This window comes from Anser cygnoides, chromosome 6, assembly GCF_040182565.1.
Source record: "Anser cygnoides isolate HZ-2024a breed goose chromosome 6, Taihu_goose_T2T_genome, whole genome shotgun sequence".
NCBI classification, from domain to species: domain Eukaryota; kingdom Metazoa; phylum Chordata; class Aves; order Anseriformes; family Anatidae; genus Anser; species Anser cygnoides.
The window spans coordinates 2,062,923-2,083,959 of NC_089878.1; the positions used below are offsets into that span (position 1 = coordinate 2,062,923).

General features: G+C 38.3%; 1 protein-coding gene across 9 annotated transcripts in view; it reads right to left on the reverse strand.

The window, feature by feature from the left end:
- SPATS2L (spermatogenesis associated serine rich 2 like) overlaps positions 1-21,037 on the reverse strand; it is a 75,695-nt gene that overhangs the window by 19,514 nt on the left and 35,144 nt on the right. For 7 of the 9 annotated variants that reach the window (XM_048058357.2, XM_048058355.2, XM_066999575.1 and 4 more), the window contains 4 exons: positions 16,646-16,707; positions 5,514-5,622; positions 4,027-4,076; positions 1,752-1,992 (listed from right to left, as the gene is read on the reverse strand). In XM_048058357.2, the coding sequence (XP_047914314.1) occupies positions 1,752-1,992; positions 4,027-4,076; positions 5,514-5,622; positions 16,646-16,684 (439 nt within the window). In that variant the 5' untranslated portion in view covers positions 16,685-16,707. Of the gene's footprint in view, positions 1-1,751; positions 1,993-4,026; positions 4,077-5,513; positions 5,623-14,234; positions 14,298-16,645; positions 16,708-21,037 lie in introns of all 9 variants that reach the window. The other 2 variants (XM_048058356.2, XM_066999576.1) reach the window with 2 other exon arrangements.

The window sequence follows — 21,037 nt, forward strand, 5'->3', positions numbered from 1 at the left end:
TCTACACTACACAAATTCCCAGGAATTTATTTTACTTCTGCAAGGTAAACTTCCAAAATATTAAAATTTCACCTCCTTCTCTCAATTTCCCTTCCATTCTCCCTTTCCACCTCCCTAATCTTTCATTCTCTGTTTACAGAACGGTCAGTTACTAGTTTTCACATATGCCTAAAAGTTTATAAAAAATAAAGTTATGGTAATATGTATTATCTTTGTCAACTGTAAAAACGAGAAAAATTCTGAGGCTCTTCTTGCCCTTTGTATGTATAAATCTGCACTGCATCACATTAAAGAGGAAAAAAAGGAAGACAACCCCAATGCTACAGAAAAAGATCACTGACAACACGGGTATGTGAGTTCTTGCATTCAGGTCTGTTACGCCCTAAAAAAACACTTCACGTGCATGGACAATTCAATCTAGGCATCTTTATTGATGCATTGTCATTTAAAAAAGCACCTCTAAGAAATCTGACGTGGCAGATAGATTGTATATAATTATCACATAATATGGAGGAAGAGAGCAAACAAATGTTTACACATTGCAGAATAAGTTGTAAGAATACTTATAATGTTACAGAAATTCAGAATTTTTTTTGCTTATGGCATATTCTATCCAAAGTAAGTATGAGTTTTTAACAAGGGTAGGGAGTATCTCTCTGACCTTCCACCCAGTTCTTAGGACAAAATTCTTGGTAAGTAGTTCTGCAATTTGGCTTCTATGTGTTACAGTGTTTATTTAATTGTACAGAGGTTGGCACCCCCAAGGTCCTCTGGAAGCAGCAGAGAATTCATTTCAGGACAATTATGTATTTGGGACGTTGCCTTAAGATGAGTTTCAATAGCTGTATTGCTATCATGGAAAAAGGGATTTCAAGGAAAGTTCTTTTAATGCAGTCTTATGTACTGCTTAAGACATAGGAAGAAAATACAACAGCAATAATCTGACACCCCTAGGTGTCAGAAGTTTGAAACGTGAAGAGCTGAAACATCATTATGAGTACTGACAGCAATTAAAGGAATTATGAGATTTACAAAAGGACACTTAAAAGCAAAAGCTTTCAGAGTTTTTCACTCAGAAAAGGTTTGTTTTCATTGGTATTACTGTAATCATAACTCTGTATCTACTGGAGCCCAGCAAGGAAGAACTTTGTTACCGTCCCCCAGAGCTTCAGAATCAGTATCTAGACTCTCGCAGAAACACATACGTACTTACAGGCTATCAGAGTGTCTTCTCTCAACACTAAGACCTTCCTTTCCCTATTAGGGAAAGCCAATGGAGATCCACTGTGACTAGTCAATTCAGGGAAGGTAAGAAAAAAATGAACTAGTCTGGACAAGGCAATAAAGAAATTCTGTAATGTGCATCAGACCCATACGGCCTAAAAATTATTGTCCCAGATAAGGGACTTGATCACTTCTGTCACCATCTACCACTCAAGACATTTTCTAGCCCTGTACTCTTCTGTATTTATATCATAATAGTCTGCATCAGCTGGGCCTCTCTAATTACAATTTGGACCTTTTCCCTTTAAAAAACAAAAAAAACATTTTTTGCAAGGATACATGTTGCAAGGCCTACTGTGCTCAGATCTACTTGTATGGCTTTAATTAATAAATACATTTTACACAAGCATCTCTGATTTCCTTTCATTATGTTCTACTTTGTGGCAATAAAAAAAAAACTATGATATTTATGTAAACGGGCTTTTCTCTTGCCAATTTAAAAGGTGTCTTGTGCCAGATGAACTAACCTGTAATTTCTGGACAGACCGGCACTGATGCTACAAATCTTGAGCCTTTGTTCTCAAGAGAAGCAGCTTCCAGTTTCTCATTGGCAGAATCGCTGCAAAAGTTGTCCTTAGAGCTTCCATTCAGATGGCAGCCATATACTCCCTGGGGCTCTTGAGCTGCCTTCTCAGGCCCATCATTCTTATTTTTAGGATCCTTATTGCCCTGGTGCTGTTTAGATTTGCTTCTTTTTCTCCTATTGTTCTAAAATTGAGAAATATTGCAAGAACAGACATTACACAGTGCAGCTCCTATAAACTCAACATATAAAATAGTCCATATAAACATAAAATCATCAATACTCTTAAAATGTCATACAAGTGGCATTCGGTGTAATGCTATTTACAGCCCATTGGTGCTATATAATACATTGTATCTGTTTAGCTGAAAATATGAATGGCTTTGAACAAAAACTGAAGACCCAAACTGTTTTTCCTCCTCCTTCTACACAGAACAATTACAGTGCAAAATAGTAACAGAGCCTGTGCTAAGATGATGCTCAAAATGTTTACAGTCAACTTGGACAAACAGTTACTAACCACAAAGGGCACATCCACTCAGCAACACGGACAATCTCTGAAGGCATCTGTCTTGTCAAATTATGGTGGCTTTACCCTGCTGGGCAGCTGAGCACCACAGCTGCTCTCTAACTCCCCTCCACAAAGAAAAAGTGAGAGAAAATATGATGGAAAGGGCTCAAGGGTTAAGATAAGGACAGGGAGATCATTCACCAATTATTTTCATGGGCAAAACAGACTCAGCACAGGGAGATTAATATAGTTTACTGCCTATCACCAGTGGACTAGAACAGTGAGAAGTGAGAAACTAGAAATCAAACTAAAACCACCTTCTCCCATACAATCCTTTTCTACACCTTCCCCCTGAGTGGCGCAGGGGAATGGGGGCTGCGGTCAGTCCCTGACACTTCATCTCCGCCATTCCTTCATGGTCACTCTCTGCCCCTGCTCCACGTGGGGTCCCTCCCACAGGATGCCATCCTACCCTGCAGGAGGTTACCACAGGCAGCAGCTCTTCAAGAACTGCTCCCACATGGATCTGTAACACAGGCTCCATCTGTCAGGAGCAAACTGCTCCAGCATGGGTCCCCCACGGGCGGCAGCTCCCCCCAGATCCCCTGCTCCTGTGTGGGCTCCTCTCCAGGGGCTGCAGCTCTGGCCTGGGGCCTGCTCCTGCGGGGGCTCTCCATGGGCCACAGCCTCCTCCAGGCCACATCCACCTGCTCCACCAGGGGCTCCTCCACGGGCTGCAGCGTGGAGATCTGCTCCATGTGGGACCCATGGGCTGCAGTGGGACAGCCTGCCCCACCAGGGGCCTCTCCACAGGCTGCAGGGGAACTTCAGCTCCGGCACCTGGAGCACCTCCTGCCTTCGATCTGCACTCACCTTGGTGTCTGCAAGGCTGTTTCTCACTCCCCTAGCTGCTGTTGTGCAGCAGTCTCCCGTCCCCCCCCCCGCCCTTTCTTAAATCTGCTCACAGAAGCCCAACCAGCGTCACTCACTGGCTCAGCTCTGGCCAGCGGCATGTCCCTTTTGGAGACAGCTGGAGCTGGCTCTGATCTGATGTGGGGCAGCTGCTGGGCTCTGCTCACAGAGGTCACCCCTGCAGCCACCCTGTTACCAAGTCCTTGCCATGTAAACCAAATACAGAAGGATAATGTGACCAGAGGACAGGTTAGCCACCGATACTGTAGTTCTCCAAGCCATAAAGTGGAGCCTCCAGGACTGCAACTCACAGGACAGCCTCCTGGCACAGCTCAGGGTGTATATCCTAAACATATACTTGAAGTATCTGACTTGAGAGCTTCCCTAATACGTGACCTCTAATTGATGACTACTATGCATATATTATTCTTACACCTAGCAGAAAAACCTCTAGCACTAACTGGCTGTTACTCTGCAGTATACAATAGCATATTAAAAGTGTTTGTGGTGCACATAAGCTGTTTTCGGATTCATTCAGTACTTGTCTAGAGTCTGGCTTCCACAAACACATGCTGTCCAAGAAACTCAGACCACTGAGCAAGAGAGACAGCAACAGATGAACAAGATTAGAAATAATGCACACATTTACTTTCAGGTATTCTGAATACAAGCATGGATGAAGTCACCTATATTAGCAAAGGCAGACAAAGTATTGGCCAAAATAAAACTACTACATTTAGCTACAGATGGCTGATAAGTAGTCCATATGTTTTGTTTCTCAAGAGCAAGATCTTACCTTCTTTTTCCCTGTCATATTCCATTCTTTTAGAACCTGAGTTGCACTGCCTAGGGAAAGAAAAGATAAAACATTTCAACAACAGCTCAGCTATAAAAGAGAATTAACGTATTCAGGAACAATTTCTAGTCTCCTACCTGGGCAGCATTTCCATGTGTTGTTGCAAGTTTTCTCATGTTGGGAGAACAAAATGAGAACTGCTGCCTCTCCTTTTTACTTACCAGTTTTAGCTGATTACACTATGCATAGTGGACAGACCACTTGACACTACTACTTCTTATGCTCTTCATTTCACAAAGTAATTAAGCAGGTGCCCAACTTGAAGCACTAGCATAAGCTTCAGAAAAAAAAAAAACAATGCTCGAATTTCTTGCCTAAAAGGAAGACATCTCAGTAACCTTCTGTAACACTAGGTAAACACCAGAATATTTTCTTGAACATATCTACAAAGGAGCTGAACAGAACTTCTGCTTATGCCCGTTTAGGTAAATACTAACACAGCAAATAAAAGCACTGCCTGAATCAAGAGGTACCATATAGATTTGGTGCATTTGTGAATGGTTCAGTTTGCCTGCACATCTTTGTGATTCCAAGTACACAATGTTTTTGACTGCTACATTTCAATAAATTAATCCAAACCAAAATCAAAACTACTCTGAATTACAACAGATAAGCAATTTGGTGAAATACCCATAATGATTCTGTAAGTTTCACTATCACCAAGCTGTATGCGCAGCCTGTGTCCATTTGCTTTTTAAGATATACAGGGCTTTTGAGACTACTGAACTTCTAGTATTTTTTAAGCATCCCTCAGACACAAAAATTTCAAGAGGATTTCCTGGTGTTATGCTATAATTCCTGCAAAGAGTTTCTTACAGGCTGCAGGGAATGTTCAAAATCCTTGCCATTACGTAGTTATCAGAAAAGTGTTATTTAAATACAAGTGACCCTTTACAAGAGACAGTTTCATGGTGCAAAAGGCAAAAGCCAGATATAGATTTAGAGTATCTCAAATGTGTAACGGAGACTTGGCTCAGCCATTACAAATATCAAGGCTATTTGCAAAATTCACTTTGAGGTTTGAATGTCAACATATGCATCAAGTTCAGAGGTTTAGGGATCCAGTTATCTGCTTCAGAACCATCCCCAATTTGTATTAGTAGTCTATCTTCAGCAGTAAATCATATTCCAGCATATTCACTTCAAAGAGCATTAGCTTTCACACAGAACAAAGAAGGTTGGCAACAAGAATGGCACCCAAAAATGGCAATATCAGAGAGAACAGATAAACATCCAGGTCAAACTCATATTGTGAAGAAACAAAGATGCAGACAGCAAGATCAATTACAAAAAAAAAAGTTATCCGGCAAGGTCACAGTCATCTGAATTTCAACAGAACAAAATAGATTTTGACCCACTACAAGCAGTGAACACTTTAGCACGTAGTTATGTCTCATGCCTTAGTGAAAAAAGTACACTATACTCACCATCCATAAAAGCCTGAACAGCCTTGTCTACATTGTTATCAAACTGCTGTAACACTAAAACTATTTCATTATTGCTTTTGTTCGGAACAATTGATCGGATTGCATTGATCTGGAAGGAAAAAAAGGAAGACAGTAATATGCAGGTTTATCACAATCACTTAGAAAATGTGGTAACTGTGCAAATGCATGCTTATATAAATGTTTACCATATCTATTGATACTGTTTTATACTGATACATTCTCCTTACCTGGCCCATGCAATTAATGGAAACAATTTCAAGAGACCAACCAGACAACTGGTACCCAGTAAGCCTGAAGCTAAATCCTACCCTCAGTCACACCTGGAGAACTAATTTAACTAAACTGACAGAATTTGGCCTTAGGTTTCTTTCTCAAATGTTCTATTCTGCTGTCATGCAACTTAACAAATCATATCACCTATGAAATCTTAGGATACGTAACTACTTCAAGGCTGTTGTAAGGCCTTGCTACATTGACATTTCAACATGACTCGTGCTTTTTTTTTTTTTAACATTTGGAAAGTAGTGATATACATGAAAAAAGTCACAGGCTATAAGGAAGCAGTATTATTTGTAAAAAGTTCTAATATCTTGTCAGCATAATTTTGGTCTGCTGTTCCATGTACATGTGACCAGGAAGCTTGTGCACCAAAATTCTGAAAAAGGACAAACACTTCCTTGAGAAAACTGTATTGATCATCTATTATATCCACAGATGATTCTGACACACTATACTTCAATTTCACAACGTTTCCTACTGTTGTATGGTCTTCGTTACTCTTTTACAGCAAATAGTCATTCAACCCACCACATTTTAAATACAACATTACTGATGGAATCATGTTGATGGTTTACTTTCTCATGTAATCTGCCTGAAAATAAATAAAATTACATGAAACTTAATGATTACATTGTTTTAATACCAGACGAGCTTTACTAGGTAGTACCAGAAAAACAAACAAACAAAAAAAAGACTTGGTTAAATGTAACTAGCAAAACTAACAAAAAATTGATAGTAGTTTGAAAAAAACATGAGAATCAGTGCCCAAACCAGTATAGTTGCTCTCAATCAGCTTTCTAAACTTTTCAAACTCTCCAGCACATATTTACTATTAAGAACTTGTTGCACTGAAAGTGTTTAACTGGCACCTTTCTTTGCCTCTTGGAATATATCCTTGTGTACTTTGTTTAGTGCATCACATTGTCATTTTGCTAATTTCTGTTTGTAAAACAGATTGTCTATTCACCATATTTTGAAATGTAACTGTGAAAACAAACACATGAAGATAGCTCTGTTGCATATAACGGAACTAAGCTGGCTTATGTGATAAAAGCATTCACATTACCTTGACCCAGCTGTCCAGTTAAATCCTGAGGTAAGAACAATCTACATTCCTTTTATGGTGTCTCTAGCAGTGGATTCAGACCGCTTAAGTGCTCCAATTTATGACCAAAGTCTTACTTTGCTGTTTTAGGTCAACTCCACTCCTCAGCCACTGTATTTCCTGTACACCAACGTAAGCCATGACTCATTTAAAGTTCTGTTAATACACAGTGACTGAAGGCTCTTATTCATGATTCCTGCTGGATTTAGCTTCAGCACAGCAGAAGGCTGATGCTTGCTTCAGCTCAATCCACATGGGATCAAGTTTTCTAGATGAGCTAATCTCTTTCACTGTGTAAAGAAGGCCACTCTCTGACTTCAGCAGACAAATTTAGCGTCTCTACTTAATACAATTTACTCTGCTCCTGTCCACCATCCTGTAACTCATCTCTTTGCAGCTTCCCATTTACAATTCGGAACAATTCCCACAATACATTTCAAGCAGCAAGTTTAGCCTTGGACAACTCAGGCCACAGCCATTATTTATAGTCTCAAAATTAGCAGCTAGGATGCAGTACAGGAGTCAAATTGCTTATCTCCTTTTCCAAGGACCCTTTCCAAAGGCCCATCTAATCTTATGTCTACTGCTCCCATCCTATGGCTGATCAAGCCAGGCTCCCAACCCAAGCATTAGATGCCTTGGAGCTTCTAGTTAACAAATACTGTGTTGGATGTTTAGACAGCCTGGGTGAGTATAGCCCTTCATGCACTGCAGGCATTCTAGGTGAAAATCACCCCAAGTGAACAGGATGTGCAGAGAAATTCTAAGAAAAACAAGTTTTATTCATTCCCTGATTGTGGGCACAGACATGCTAATTACTGATAAAGCTGCAACAAGCATGAACTGAGCTGGCTCCATGATAACAAAAACTAGCAAACAGACAACGGGGCTAGAGCAGGCCACAAACTGCCGTCTATTTTATATTCAAGCTGGTAGTTACCAAATATTTCCACCACATGGACTGTATCTTATTCTCACAAAAACCTCCCTGCTTCTTTCATAATCATGTGGATCTTCTCTCCACCCACTCAGAATTGTAGAATCTTTGTGGCAACTGCTCACATGCAAAATAGTAAAGGGAAATATTTAGTGTATTCTAACTCTCTCAAAACATAAGCATGGGAATTTCACATGGCTTCTAGGTCATCCTGTACTATGAAAGGTCTGAAAGCCTCAAGAAGCATCTGGAAAATACAAACTAAGGCCAAGACCACAGGATGGACCAGGCAACTTGCCATACAGTGCAAACTCCTTAGAGGCATTAAGAAGAACATCTGTTGGGTGGAGAACATTGTGGCACAAGAACTCAACCAGGCAGATTATGTTTTAGACTACAGAATCTACTGAAGTCTTTCTGTTTGCATTGTATGGTCTTTAACTGTTAAGAAATTTTTGATTAATAGAATTAAAAGCTAAACTGTGCTTCACCTCAGTAGTATTATGACTAAGTACAAAAAGGGTATGGAAATGTCCTATTTGTGGAGATAACCCCAAAAAAGCAAAACGATGCTCTTAGGGAAGAGCACTCACCAACGCAGAAAAAAAAGGCTGTGCATATGACCAACACTGTGGACATAGTCCTGTTGTAGTTGGACTAAATTCACCTTAGGGGATGTTTATGTACTGCAGAGCTCAATGGTTTTACTGCCAAAAAACAACAGCCTTTGTTGATTGTTATAGAATACATACATTTATCTTTTCTTTAGAAAATAAAAACTTAAGAAATCTCATGAGAAGCTTCCTCAGCAAACGAGCATCAGATTGCAAAGCATTCAGGACTTCAGAAGTTCTAAACCAGAAGTTGATTAACACATTGTTAATCTGTTTCCCTTGTGCACTTATGTTATTGATAGCCAGGATCCCCATTCAATCACTAGCGTTTCTGCTTTCCAGATTTCTGCAGTGACTTACTCAGGATAAGATAGATGAAATAATACAGATTGGAAATTCTAGTTACAACATTAAGAAAGAAATACATACATACACTGCTCTGTTCAGAAACAACAAAAACACAAAACCAGAATTCCAACATTAGAGAAATCCTAAAAGGTTTTGCTGTGAAATTAACATGTCTTAACATTCAGGAACAAAATGAAATAAAGTTGCCATTTTTTTTAAAAAAATATTTTTTCCCAGAATTTCAAAGACAGGCAGATGTGTGTGTGTCAGACATCAGGTTTTCAGCGTATGCATTGACTCGTTTTCAGCCAAAACAAACTGGAATTGTTGTATACATGCAATGGAGAAAGTCAGTGATTTCTGGACATCCAAAAATAATAGACAAATGGCTGCAAGTAACAAATTCTGACCTGAGAGTGCATCTGAGAGAAAGACAAAGACATGTTGAGGCAGACAAGGCCATATGACAGCCTTAACCAAGAAATGCAAACATTCTGATATTCTACCTTTTAGTCCTTTTATTTTAGCTTCAAAATAAACATAGCTTTCTATGTTTGAAGCTGAGGTCTGTTTCTACATGCGAAACATGTCCCATGTATTTCTGGAAAGGGGCATGAAAACCAAGAAAACGAAATACAAAAAAAACACCAAAGGGAGAGGTGGACAACCTTCCTGACAGCATAAGCCTAATGCAAACACACTTACACAGCTGAAAGTCATAAGAAGCCCATCATCAGCTGTGATGAATGGAGGTTCAGCAAAGCTCCAAGAATGCTTGACAAATACAAGATGACAAGTGAAATATTTAGGGTAGTGCTGGATGTAAGCTGGATCTATGCAGTGCAGCTATGCTGGCTCACCTGCTGGTTCAGGTGACACACCTGCCCTTTTACCAGTACAGCTACATACCTCAACTGCTTACAAGTTTCCAGCTGTTCGAGAGGTCTGTCACTTTTCAATCCAGGAAACTGTATAGAGCTCATTTTTCTAAAGGGTTGGATATCGTTATCCCAGGGCTGGAGATAAAACCCAACTCTCTTTCTCTAAACTTACAGTAATCAAACTTACCAAGAACATTCATCTTTTCAACATGTAAGCAACACAGACTGTAGAACTGCAATCATCCAGTATTTCATGACTTTTCACCAATAAACAAATTCCTTTATAAGAACATTTATCAACATCAAGAAAAAAAAGTACAAGAGACAAAGAATCTCCTATCATGCAATGATATTACATTGATACCTAACAGTTTGCAAGAACAAACTCACAACATTAAATTTATTTCCCTGTGTATGTGGGAGAGAACAGAACTTTCTCCTACGTGGTGAAACCTGATCTTAGGAAGAACAACAGAGACTACAGGGAAATCAACTATTCTAACAATTCTGTTAATCATCATGTCTTTATATTCCGTGTAGCTTCCCAGTCAATTTGTGTCATCATTTTGGATGCCAGACAAGCATTCTGAGACGTCAAGAGAATTCAGTAATGTACCTTCAGAACCACAGATAATTGTGCTGCTAATGTCATCACTAGCTGAGATGCTGTCACTGACAGCAGTTACCTTCCTGGGCTTTCCCTCGGAAATGGGAGTATAGTGAACAGAGTTGCAGACCTGATCAAAGCTTTTAATTTGCACTTCTCCTTATTAGTTTAATGTTGATAAGACTTTTTCAAAAATTAACCTTACAAAAACTACATTAAAGGTATCAGACATCTAAAATACAAGGCCTTGTTCTTGAAAACAACTGTGTATGCTCAAGAACATGAAAAGCAGAACCCTTTGTTCTGTCTGTTCAGACATACTTGACTATTTTTCTGAGGCTTACATGTTCTACTATACATAATCACACTTTGGACAAATCTTTGGTTCATCTAAAAAAATATTTAGTAATAGGTTACTTCAGAGAAGCATAAGAGAGGAGAGGAGGGCACAAATTCTAACCTTTCATGGTATCCTACACACCTGAAGTCGTTACAAACATTTACCTCATGAGAGATGCCTGACATGTAAGGGTTAAAAAGAAATACTGCCTGCCTGAAAGTTGTAAAAAGGAAGTTGTGACAACAGATCAGCTAACTCTGCACCCAGAACCAAGCTGACATTTCTGCATATTCATCTGAGTCCTTTAGGTTTCCTGTCAAGTTTCAAATGGTTCCCAGGCAACTGTAACAACATGGAACCAGTCCTTGCCTGTTTGCTGTTCTACTCCATCTGTTCCCCCCGGCATCATTCACCAGAAACATCCCCTTTGAGATAAGTAATGTATCCGGGGTTCAGAGAATTTGTTTAAATATTCGTGACATAGTGACAAATTAAACTTCTTTTCTGAAAGCTCACGGCTGTTCAAAAACCCCTGAACACAGCTGCTCTAATCACCTTAAAGTTACTATTACAGTCCCTTATTCATTTAAAAGTACTTTCTCTCATGTTTGGTTAGAAACACTAACCCATATCCACCTTCACTTGGTATGAAACATCAAGCTCAACAGATTTCCTTTAAGTAATGAGCTAAATTTATTTCTAAAATATGGTTATCAACAAATACAGACCTTTTCCCACCCTGCTTATTTCTACCATGTGTCAGTAGCAGATCTTTACGTCCACATATATACTGCATACACCCATAGCAACTGAGGACAGGTAGCAGTGTATGCCATGTTCAACTAGATTACAGCTCCAATTAGGGTCAACCCAAATCCTGCAAGAGGACCAGGGCAGGAGGGTTGTCTACAGAACTCTGCTGGTTTCTATAATTTCTAAGTTTATCTTTAGCAGATCCCCAGGCTATTTAAACAGAAAAGTTTCTTTTTAAAACACTTCATGGCAGAATTGTTCAAGGCTTAAAAAACTCCAATACTAATATATTTCATAAATACAATTTGAATTTTTTGTATTAACAGCCTATTATTTATGTAGGAGACATTTTTCCAAAGGCTTTACTAACTATATGAGTTCATGACACACTGAACAAATATTCTTAATATGCCCTTTGAGCAAAATAACAGCTTTGACCAGGTCTGCACCTCTCTGTTCACTATATACCCTATTCACCACACCAATACCTTCAGATCACTTATCCCTGTAAGCACAAAACAAATTCTACTTGTTACAGTAGTCTAGTTTGGGCAAACATCTTGGATTTACAATGTTCCACGCCCTCCTCTGCTCAATTTTTTAAACTAATGAAATGGAAAACAGACATTTCAGGATTCCTGAAAGAACATATTTTTAAAAAGTATACATAAACAGAGTTTGACCCAGTAAAACTTGTTTCACTTAAATAATGGCAGCACTATTTACAGACATGAATCTATAATAACCTCAAGTTAAATGGTTCTTCAAATGACAAAAGTGCATTCTGATCAACTTTGCTGGTCTTTGGACTAAATCCATCTACATCAATGCATGGGTATGGAACAGCTGAAAAGGTCAACCTTAAGGAGACCTAGTGAAATCATAGATTGTAAACTATCTGCTTTTTGTAACGAGAGTTTTAAAATGTAGATACTATTTCCATTCCTTCCACAATGAGTCCTATTATTTCCTTGCATGCTGACCATCACTTATGAAAACCGCAGTTATGGTGTAATGTAAACAAAACTGAAATCCTCCAGCATACATCTGAATAACGTTTTCTTCTCGCAGTTAATAGAACAAACCTGCCCATCTACTCCTACAGCCCTGACATTTGAAATGACAACGAAATGAAGAAGCAAATGCTTCTGGGGAAATTCAGCAAAACTTCACCCCCAACATAATCCCAAGAATATTTTCATTTGAGTATTTTGTTTATTCCAGCTGACACCAAATCTTTTTCAAACATGACCAGACACACAATAGAAAAAGATGGGCCCAACAGTAAGTCCTGAAGTTTGAACAATTCCTGGTATTTCTTTGAATCAAAACCAAAAGCCACATGCCAGAGCTGAATGGCTATCCTGGGAAGTGCCTTGCATTCATTCTCCTCGTGTTAAAACTAGAGATTTAAATTGTTGCAGAAGATGACAAACTGTTTGCATTCCTCACTCCAATTGCTTCTTATCTAGAGGCCCTGTCGTTCAGAATCTCAGCACCTCTTCTGGTGATGTACTTGGTTAACGCTTGAATAGTTTCATTAATTTTATGGAATTTGGGGGGATTTAAACCAATGAGTTTGACCAGTTTTATCCCTTAATCCACAGAATGTTTGCACTTGTATGTGCATGATCTGAACTATGTATAACTTTTAGTTTTTAAAGATCTTGATAACAGAAAACAAGTCCTCAGATATACATTGTTTTTAGATACAGATGAGGATAATTGGGGCAAAGAGGACAACACATAGTGAATGAAGGCTATAGCAAGGGTCAGGGCAAAGGGAATTATTCCAAGAGAGATCCTGATGGTAAACTCCTTGTACTACCTACACAAGCATGCAACCCTTGCTGCTGCTGAAATGTAGGCTTACGGTATTCCAGAAAAATCTCTGGATTATATGCATGAAAATATGGTAATCACAACTCTCCTGGCTCCCCACATGAGTATCACAGCTGCAGAAGCCTCTGCCAACTTTAGAAACTTCCATTAAGCTTTCTGATATCGCAGGCCAACATTTATGTGAATCTCTCAGGGAAAAAAAAAGAAAAAATAGATATAAAAATATAAAATAGAATGCTTATCCTACTGACTTTATGAACTATTTCAACTGAAATGCTATGAATAAATTATACAAGTACCAGTACTACAGTAGCATTCTCTTGTGACTCAAGCTAGCGGTAAGGTCTTAGAAAACTTGCATGTGTGAGCATCCTAACTTTAGTTAGTAACACTTGAAATGTCTGCCTCAGCCTTACATTAGCATTAAAACAGTGGCAGAAATTTTATTTCCTTGAATTACTAGATGCTGATCATGGAGAAAACATGGGGAGATGCAACAATTTAAAAACAAAGCAATAAAAACCACCTTATGCCAAAACTTCATGGGCTCTGTACATTTTTGTTTCAGCGAAGCGATGTCCAACTTAAGTAGAAATTTGAGTTCTATTTTCACCAAAAAAAACTTACAATAATAAGTATGTGTGTGCAGATGTGACGTACAGCTCTTTTGGCTTCATTCAAGTCCTAGCAGGATCAAAATCTTAAGTATACTATGATTGGCAAGCACAGAGGTAAGAAAGATGGAGACTTGGGAAGGAACTGTATTCCATTCTGTTCTATTTAACAAGGCCTGCTCATATTTGAGCAGTGGGTTTGTGAAGCTCAGCAAAAGTAATTAAATTTACAAAACTTATTTTTGTTTCTCAGAAATACTCACCAAAGAAAATGAATAAAAATAAACACTGAACTCACTGCTTTTAGACTTTGTAGCATGACTGTCTTTTTCACTTAAAACTTACATGGGTAGAGCAAGGGATTTGATTTGCACTCTTACCAGGGTACAGTAAATGTCTGCTTTTCAGAAGTACACAAGGTCCTTACATTTTAGCAGTCTGGTCTGTGGGAAAATACATTTAAAGCCAACTGAGCAGGGCATATCCATTCATCCCTTCTCTTGTATTTCTAGTGTGTGACTTAGCAATATCCTGAATGTACCTTTAGAACCCTCTGATGGAAAGAGCCACCATATTGTAAAACAAACAGATGTCAAATAGATGTTCTGTGTCATGCCATGGCAATCTCACTTTAAAACAAGACAGACTTGCCCAGGTGAAACAGCAAACTGAGCATGCTAGCTCTTCAACATAGGCACATTTTGAAATTTATGCATTTTATTCATTTATTGCTAAGCCTTTATTCAGCAGTTTATTAGCCTGTATTTTTTCAGAATTAAAAAAACTGCAACTTTGCTGCTGATAACCTAGGTTTTAACCATGGCAGAGAGATTTAGTGGCACTAAATACCAGTGGAAAATACTAGAATAAAGTGAGTGGATATTGATCCAATTATTTTCCTTCTTTAAAATGTGTACGCTCATAAACATTTAACTTTAGATACCTCAAAGAAATGTTGGACTTGGCATAACAAATATTACACTGTGAATAAGAGCCTGTTGCACTTCTTCGTTCTTAAACTAGCAAGAGACAAACAGTCAATTTATAAAGCCCTGCACTTGTAAAAGTAACTAAATTAAGGAAAGAATTTAAGATACACAGTAAATAAGTAAAACTCGAATTGATTTACTGGAGTTATATTTTGAGAATTATTCTAATTTGCCTTGCAGCACTCTGGCACCAGGGAATGAGATTTGATGACGTTACCGTCTACTGCAAAAAATCAATCGAGCTACTTAGTATTTAAACCCTGGGCTGTTATTATGGACTAAGGAAGATTACTCATCATCAAAATATAGATTCATGTTGACATGCAAATTCTCAACGGCACTGAACAATCTAGCAGTTTACAATGAATATGAGGAAAAACAACTCAAAAAAAGGCACCTGGACAAGGCATTGTGTAAGGAATTGTTTCCTCAAAGAATAAAGCAATAAGGTTCTACAACCTTTTGAAAGCAAAGTGAGTAAGTATAGAAAGATGGACACAACAATCTGAACAAAACTCACACCCACCTGAACTAGTTAATATAAATCATCACTTGCTGTTCTGCTTCTTCAGTAACTGAGCAGGCAACAATTTGTAATTGTTCTTTCATGAAACATCATTAATCTGAAACTTGAGGAAACCTAGTTTCAGAATAAGTAGTTGTTGGTTCCTGAGGTCTTTATAAACTAAATGAAGTGTCTAAGCCATTAATTTACGATTAATTCTGAGAAATACATTACCTGACTGTAAGGCTCATTATTTTATTTGTAAACTCAGAAGTAAAACAGCAAGTTAATTAAAATTTGATTACTGAACTGTAGTTCACAGCTAATTCCTTTCTCTGTGACATGGTGTTGCATTACATTTTATCTTAAGGCTCTATCTCTTACTGAGACTTCTCTAGTCTGGAAAGCCACATTTACAGTATCTTGCACATGCTCCTCACGCAAAATGATTTTCCCTGTTACTGGTCCACCTAATTGCAAAACTGAACTACGGCAAATCTTTATGTACTGGAAAATATTTCCTGTCAGTTGGGAAAAAAGTCAAACCAAGAAACTATTCATAATTTTCTTTTCTTGCCCTTTCCATTGACAGGCCTAGAGAGAAGAGACTATTTCATATGCCTTTTGCCCCAAGTGCCACAGGCAGGTCTTATGATACAGTGGGCGATGACTATATTTCTCAGTTTCACATTGCCTTCACTTTCCTGTATTTCCTTGATACAACATATTTGATCAAACAGATTTGATCCTTTCTCCTTGTGCAACTTTCATGAAGTGAATACACCTAATCAACTTTTCATTGATACCCAAAGAAAACTTGGGCCCACCAACAGAACTGGATGCTGGCCCTTAGTGTCTATCAGAGATACTTAGGTAGGAGGAAAAATAATCCTTTTAAGGCTCTAATTTTAGAAATTACACCTTCAAGTATTCCAGTACAACATTCTTGGTCAGAAAAAAAATGATTTCAAAAGGGTACGTTTCCTCATAGGGTGAATTTTGTGCATCAGCAACCATCACAAAGTGCTATTCTCCATAGCATCAGCATGCACAGGAACCACAAGAAAATAAGAGAACTGTATCTGACAGAACATTATCTCCTTGCAGAAAAGCAAAAATGTGTTTCTCATCAGCCAAGATTAATATTCTAAACCTATCAATACCCGTCAGTGTACTTAACTTTATGCACAAAGTCAACTTATATTGAAGTTAAGTATGTGAGTAGTGCTTGAAGAAGCAGGGATGAAATGTGTGTTACAAACATTTTGGTTTGCACTGCACTGTTACTTGAGCCTACCTTTTCCTTGATATTTACAGGAGAACTGATTTCTGCCATCTCTCTTCCGGTGAGAATATTGTCTGTGAAGAGGAAAAAAATTGAAGATTCATTTGGAGGTTTTAATTGCAACCTGTCACAGGTACATTAAGACTAATTGAATGTGCTTACATATAAGCACCAGAGAAGCATGAGAACAGTTAGTTTCCTGCACAGCACTGCTCAATTTTTCCAAAAAAGCAGAACAAGTTCAAATCTCATACCTTCCCCTGATTAGTTCTGCAAGCACATTTCAAAAATGCCTTATAGTTATGAATCAGGATAGGAGGAGTATCATGCTTCTCCCAGACATGTCTCTTCGATTAGACCCTATACATTATTACTTGATACCTTTGAAATTTGAGGGGCAGGAGGAATGCCTAAGATGAACTCAACAGCTCCTGTTTTCTCAATCACCAGAAATCTTACTTTTTGCCAGAAGATCCCATCTGAAGATCCCATCGTAAAAAGCAGCTAGAAGTACCATGAGGCAGACAAGTGCTGCACAACTGTTTTTTTTTTTTTTAAACTGAATTAAAAAGTTTTTAATCACACACCTCCTTTTAAAGCTAATAAGGCCTGTATGGTTAAATCTCCAAGTCTATCCTGAACTTGAGCACATGAACGTAGTTCACATGTGATTAAGAAACTCTATATGCTTTGTATTTTCAGTTACCCAGCCACGTAACAGAGACACTGCATCCCATGATGAAGAGTTGATAGAGAGAAAGTAGTCCAGTTGTCTAATCCAGCTTCCATCAAAACCAATTACCTTAGAGTTCAGTAAGGAACAGACTTGAACTTTAAAATTCTTTTTAAAAAAATATTTTAAAATTAAGTCACACACAAAGAATTAGACAGAGGACTTAAGTCAAAAGATATAAAGGCTTGGCCACCAAATTTTAACTCCATTGTACACTGAAAGGAACGTATTGCTGTACATAAACAAGAATAAAATCTTAGTTCTTTCCAACTTCTTAAACTGCAACACTTCCTTCTTTTTCCCATTTGATCCCTCTGCTATCTGGACTGATAAGAGTTCCCATAATTCTTCTAAATCTCTTTTAATGCACTTAAAGAAAAATCCTCCCTCAACTCCAGCTTTGAAACATCGCTCTTTGGTGGAGTTCAAACTCCTAATGCTTCTATTACACTATTTACTAATATCACTCAAATATATTTATTCAGTTTTGTATGCATGTGTTTTCTAATTAAAAAGATAAGATTCAAGGAAGTACATTTTCAAACATAACATTACTTTTGGTAAGTGGGAAAGACACAGCAGGAAGAAGAAAAGGGAACACATTTTTGAGTTTTGGTATGATGAAGAGCAGACACCAAATTATGCAAGCTCACAAAAAAAAGGTGCCAGAAGAGGAAAAAAAGAAGTAACCCTTTCCATTACTAGTTATTAAAAAAAAAAAATATGCTTGAAATGAGTAAGATTCCTTCTGCCATCTTTGTTTTACTGTGCTGTCAGTGGATAACATCTGTCTATAAAAATTCACATACTTTGTAGGGGTCTTTATTCAGTGGCTCAGCCACTTTGCCAAGACAGAGACGGAGTCTACATTATGTATCTCATAAGACTTCTTCCCGGCAACTGGGACACTCTGAATGTCTTACTGTCTGCTGAAGAAAGTATCTCAGATCAGAAGCCTCCCCCCAACACTTATAAATCAAGGATGAAAGAGCTCAAGTTAGTTTCTTTGTCAAACCCACTCAGTGGCAAACAGTCGAGTTATAAAGTGTCTGGAGAAAGCAGGTAGGAAGATCACATCAAATGTGAGGTTGGGGCAACTCCAATATTTAGCGTGTGAACTTAGCTGTAGTCAGTAGTCCCTATAAGACATTTTTCCTGTACTTCTCTTGTACTTTTATTTTGCCATCAGCAATTTCTCATGCCAAACGGGCACAGAGCATGAGATATAGTACATCAAATTTCTCATGCAGACTGGGAAACCTAGCTCTAAAATTACCCTAACTCTTCATTAGCCCTTACAGCTTTTCAGAAAAGAATGCATTCTACCTATTGACATCAAAACTGTGCTGGACTGATATTCTTCTCTGTTCTAAGATAACTGCATTTTAAGGAATGGTTATCTGATTAGTTCACCCTCATATCTACTGTCTAGCAGCTCCAGTAATGTTACAGAACTGAATGGAAGCCTGCCCTCTTGCATATGGGATTTAAACACAAACTGATCCACACCTTGTAGTAACCATAATGAAGAAAAGCTAGGAAAATTTACTTGAGAAACTGAACATGCCACAGAAACCAAGTACAATAAGGTTTACAGCTAACAAACCCTTGTGACCTTAAAAATCTATTAATACATAAAACAAATAAATAAATAATGGGAAAATATCTGCCCTCTGAAATATTCAAGTTCTGCTTTTTCAGCATATTTTACTAACTACGTAATAGAACTATACCAAAACTGGTAAAACTGCATTTTGTATGAAGCAAATTAACCAGTGCCCTTATTTAGTGAAAAACCCAACCCTCTGTTTATGTAACTTCAAAGACAGTAGCTAAATAATGCGCCCAATTTAAATTTGCTGATTTAACCATGCTACAGCACTTAGCCAAATTTACTCTTTGTAACAGTGCTCTGACTCACTTTAAAACCAGACGTAAAAATGTCATACAACACATCTCCAGATTTACTTGTCTCTACTTTGCTGCATGCTCCAGGTATTACTATGATAATAGTCTTCTACTGATGAATGCATTGCTGATTCAGCTAGCCTGCAAGCTGCTTCAAGAAGACTTGGCAAGCCATAAAGAACACCCCTCAAAAAAGAGGGTTTCTCTTTTTAATTCCCCCCTCTTTACTTCCTGCTTTCCCCCGCTTCCTCCCTCAAGATCATGAGCTAAGAGAACACCAGCTTCTGCAAATGGGCTCATTCCTCTACACTTCAGACTTTTTATTAATATGCATATTAGAGCTGTCAAAATGATGATGCTAAAATTGAGTTGGAGCTATTTTCCATTCACCTTCTACAAGGGCAGATAATTGAAATAACCTGCATAAAACACTTGCTCATTTATATAACTCACAGTCCAGCAATACTTGTTATATAAAATACAAACTATATACATTAGAAGGAAAATGTCAGAGTAGTGCTGATCTTTAAAATTATCCTTTACCACTATACTTAACAGCTATTCAGTTTTCTCATTGTAGCAAACTGATTTATTGATTTTTTTCCTCTAATGATTTTTTAATCCCTGTATTGAAAGATTGCTGCATTTCTAAATCCTATGATGAAAGATTGTAACACAGAAGTAATTTTATGCACAAAATGGTCCCAATGAAGTTTAAGAGCTTTTGCTGGAGGCTTAAATCTAACTTTGAACAGCTCCATTCTGATCCCTAATTCTTTATAGAAGTTTCTTCCTGCCTGAGCTGTGGAAGATTAGAATATGGCCCACAACTGAGTCCTAAAACCACCGCAGAGCAGTGCTTTGCATGTCAATGTGTGCACAGAAAATGGTTGGAGAAAGGTCTTTTACAGATTTGCTGCAGAGGCTAAGACTTTTAAGTTAAAACAAGCACCGAATGTATTATGCACAAAACATACTGCATGAAGGATTCTCAGCTTGAGTATCAGCTTAAATGCTTTGTCTTTCTCCACATCTCTCGCTCATACTTGTGCTCCTGAAATGTAATGTATGTCACCTCAACAGGGCTTTTGTGAAAAAGGAATGAAATGAAAGAAATAGGAGATCACTCTGAGTTGCTTGTTACTTCCTGACCTCAAATACTGACAGAGGCACATTATTTCTATACCAATTACATACTTCCAAATGAGAGGGTATGCCTTGCCTTTCAATACAACAAAAAGAGAAAAATACAAATAAAGGCACTTTAATGGAGTGCTGCAGAGCAGAGTGAATTAAGTTTGGCAGAGCCTTATTTTTCTCCCCTACCAAATTAAGCGATTCATACTGCTCTACACAGGTTTAAGCTAAGGTTAAACTGAACTGGAGCAAACTGAGGTGCTCACATGTGTTCTGGCCCCCTGACTTTATTGCAAGTAGCAACATCCAGCAGAACAGACAGGCAGGTATAGCCTTTAACCACTGCAGCAGAACATGCCTGAGCTCACCTGTCACTGTCTTTAGTATGTGGCTGCTTGCCCAGCATTTACAGTCGTTTCTTTCCTGTCTCCAAGCAGCTCTGATATCCCACCGCTGCTGTGTTCATCCTCCAAGGAACATCTGCCACCTTCCAACTAGCACCGGATGTCTGACTGGCAAAATTTCTCCAGCTAAGCAGGCCTTGGGGTAAAGGTGCCACACTCTTCGTTTTGTGAAACATTTTGCATGGGCAGGAGATTGTCAACATCTCAAGCATCAGAGAAGCA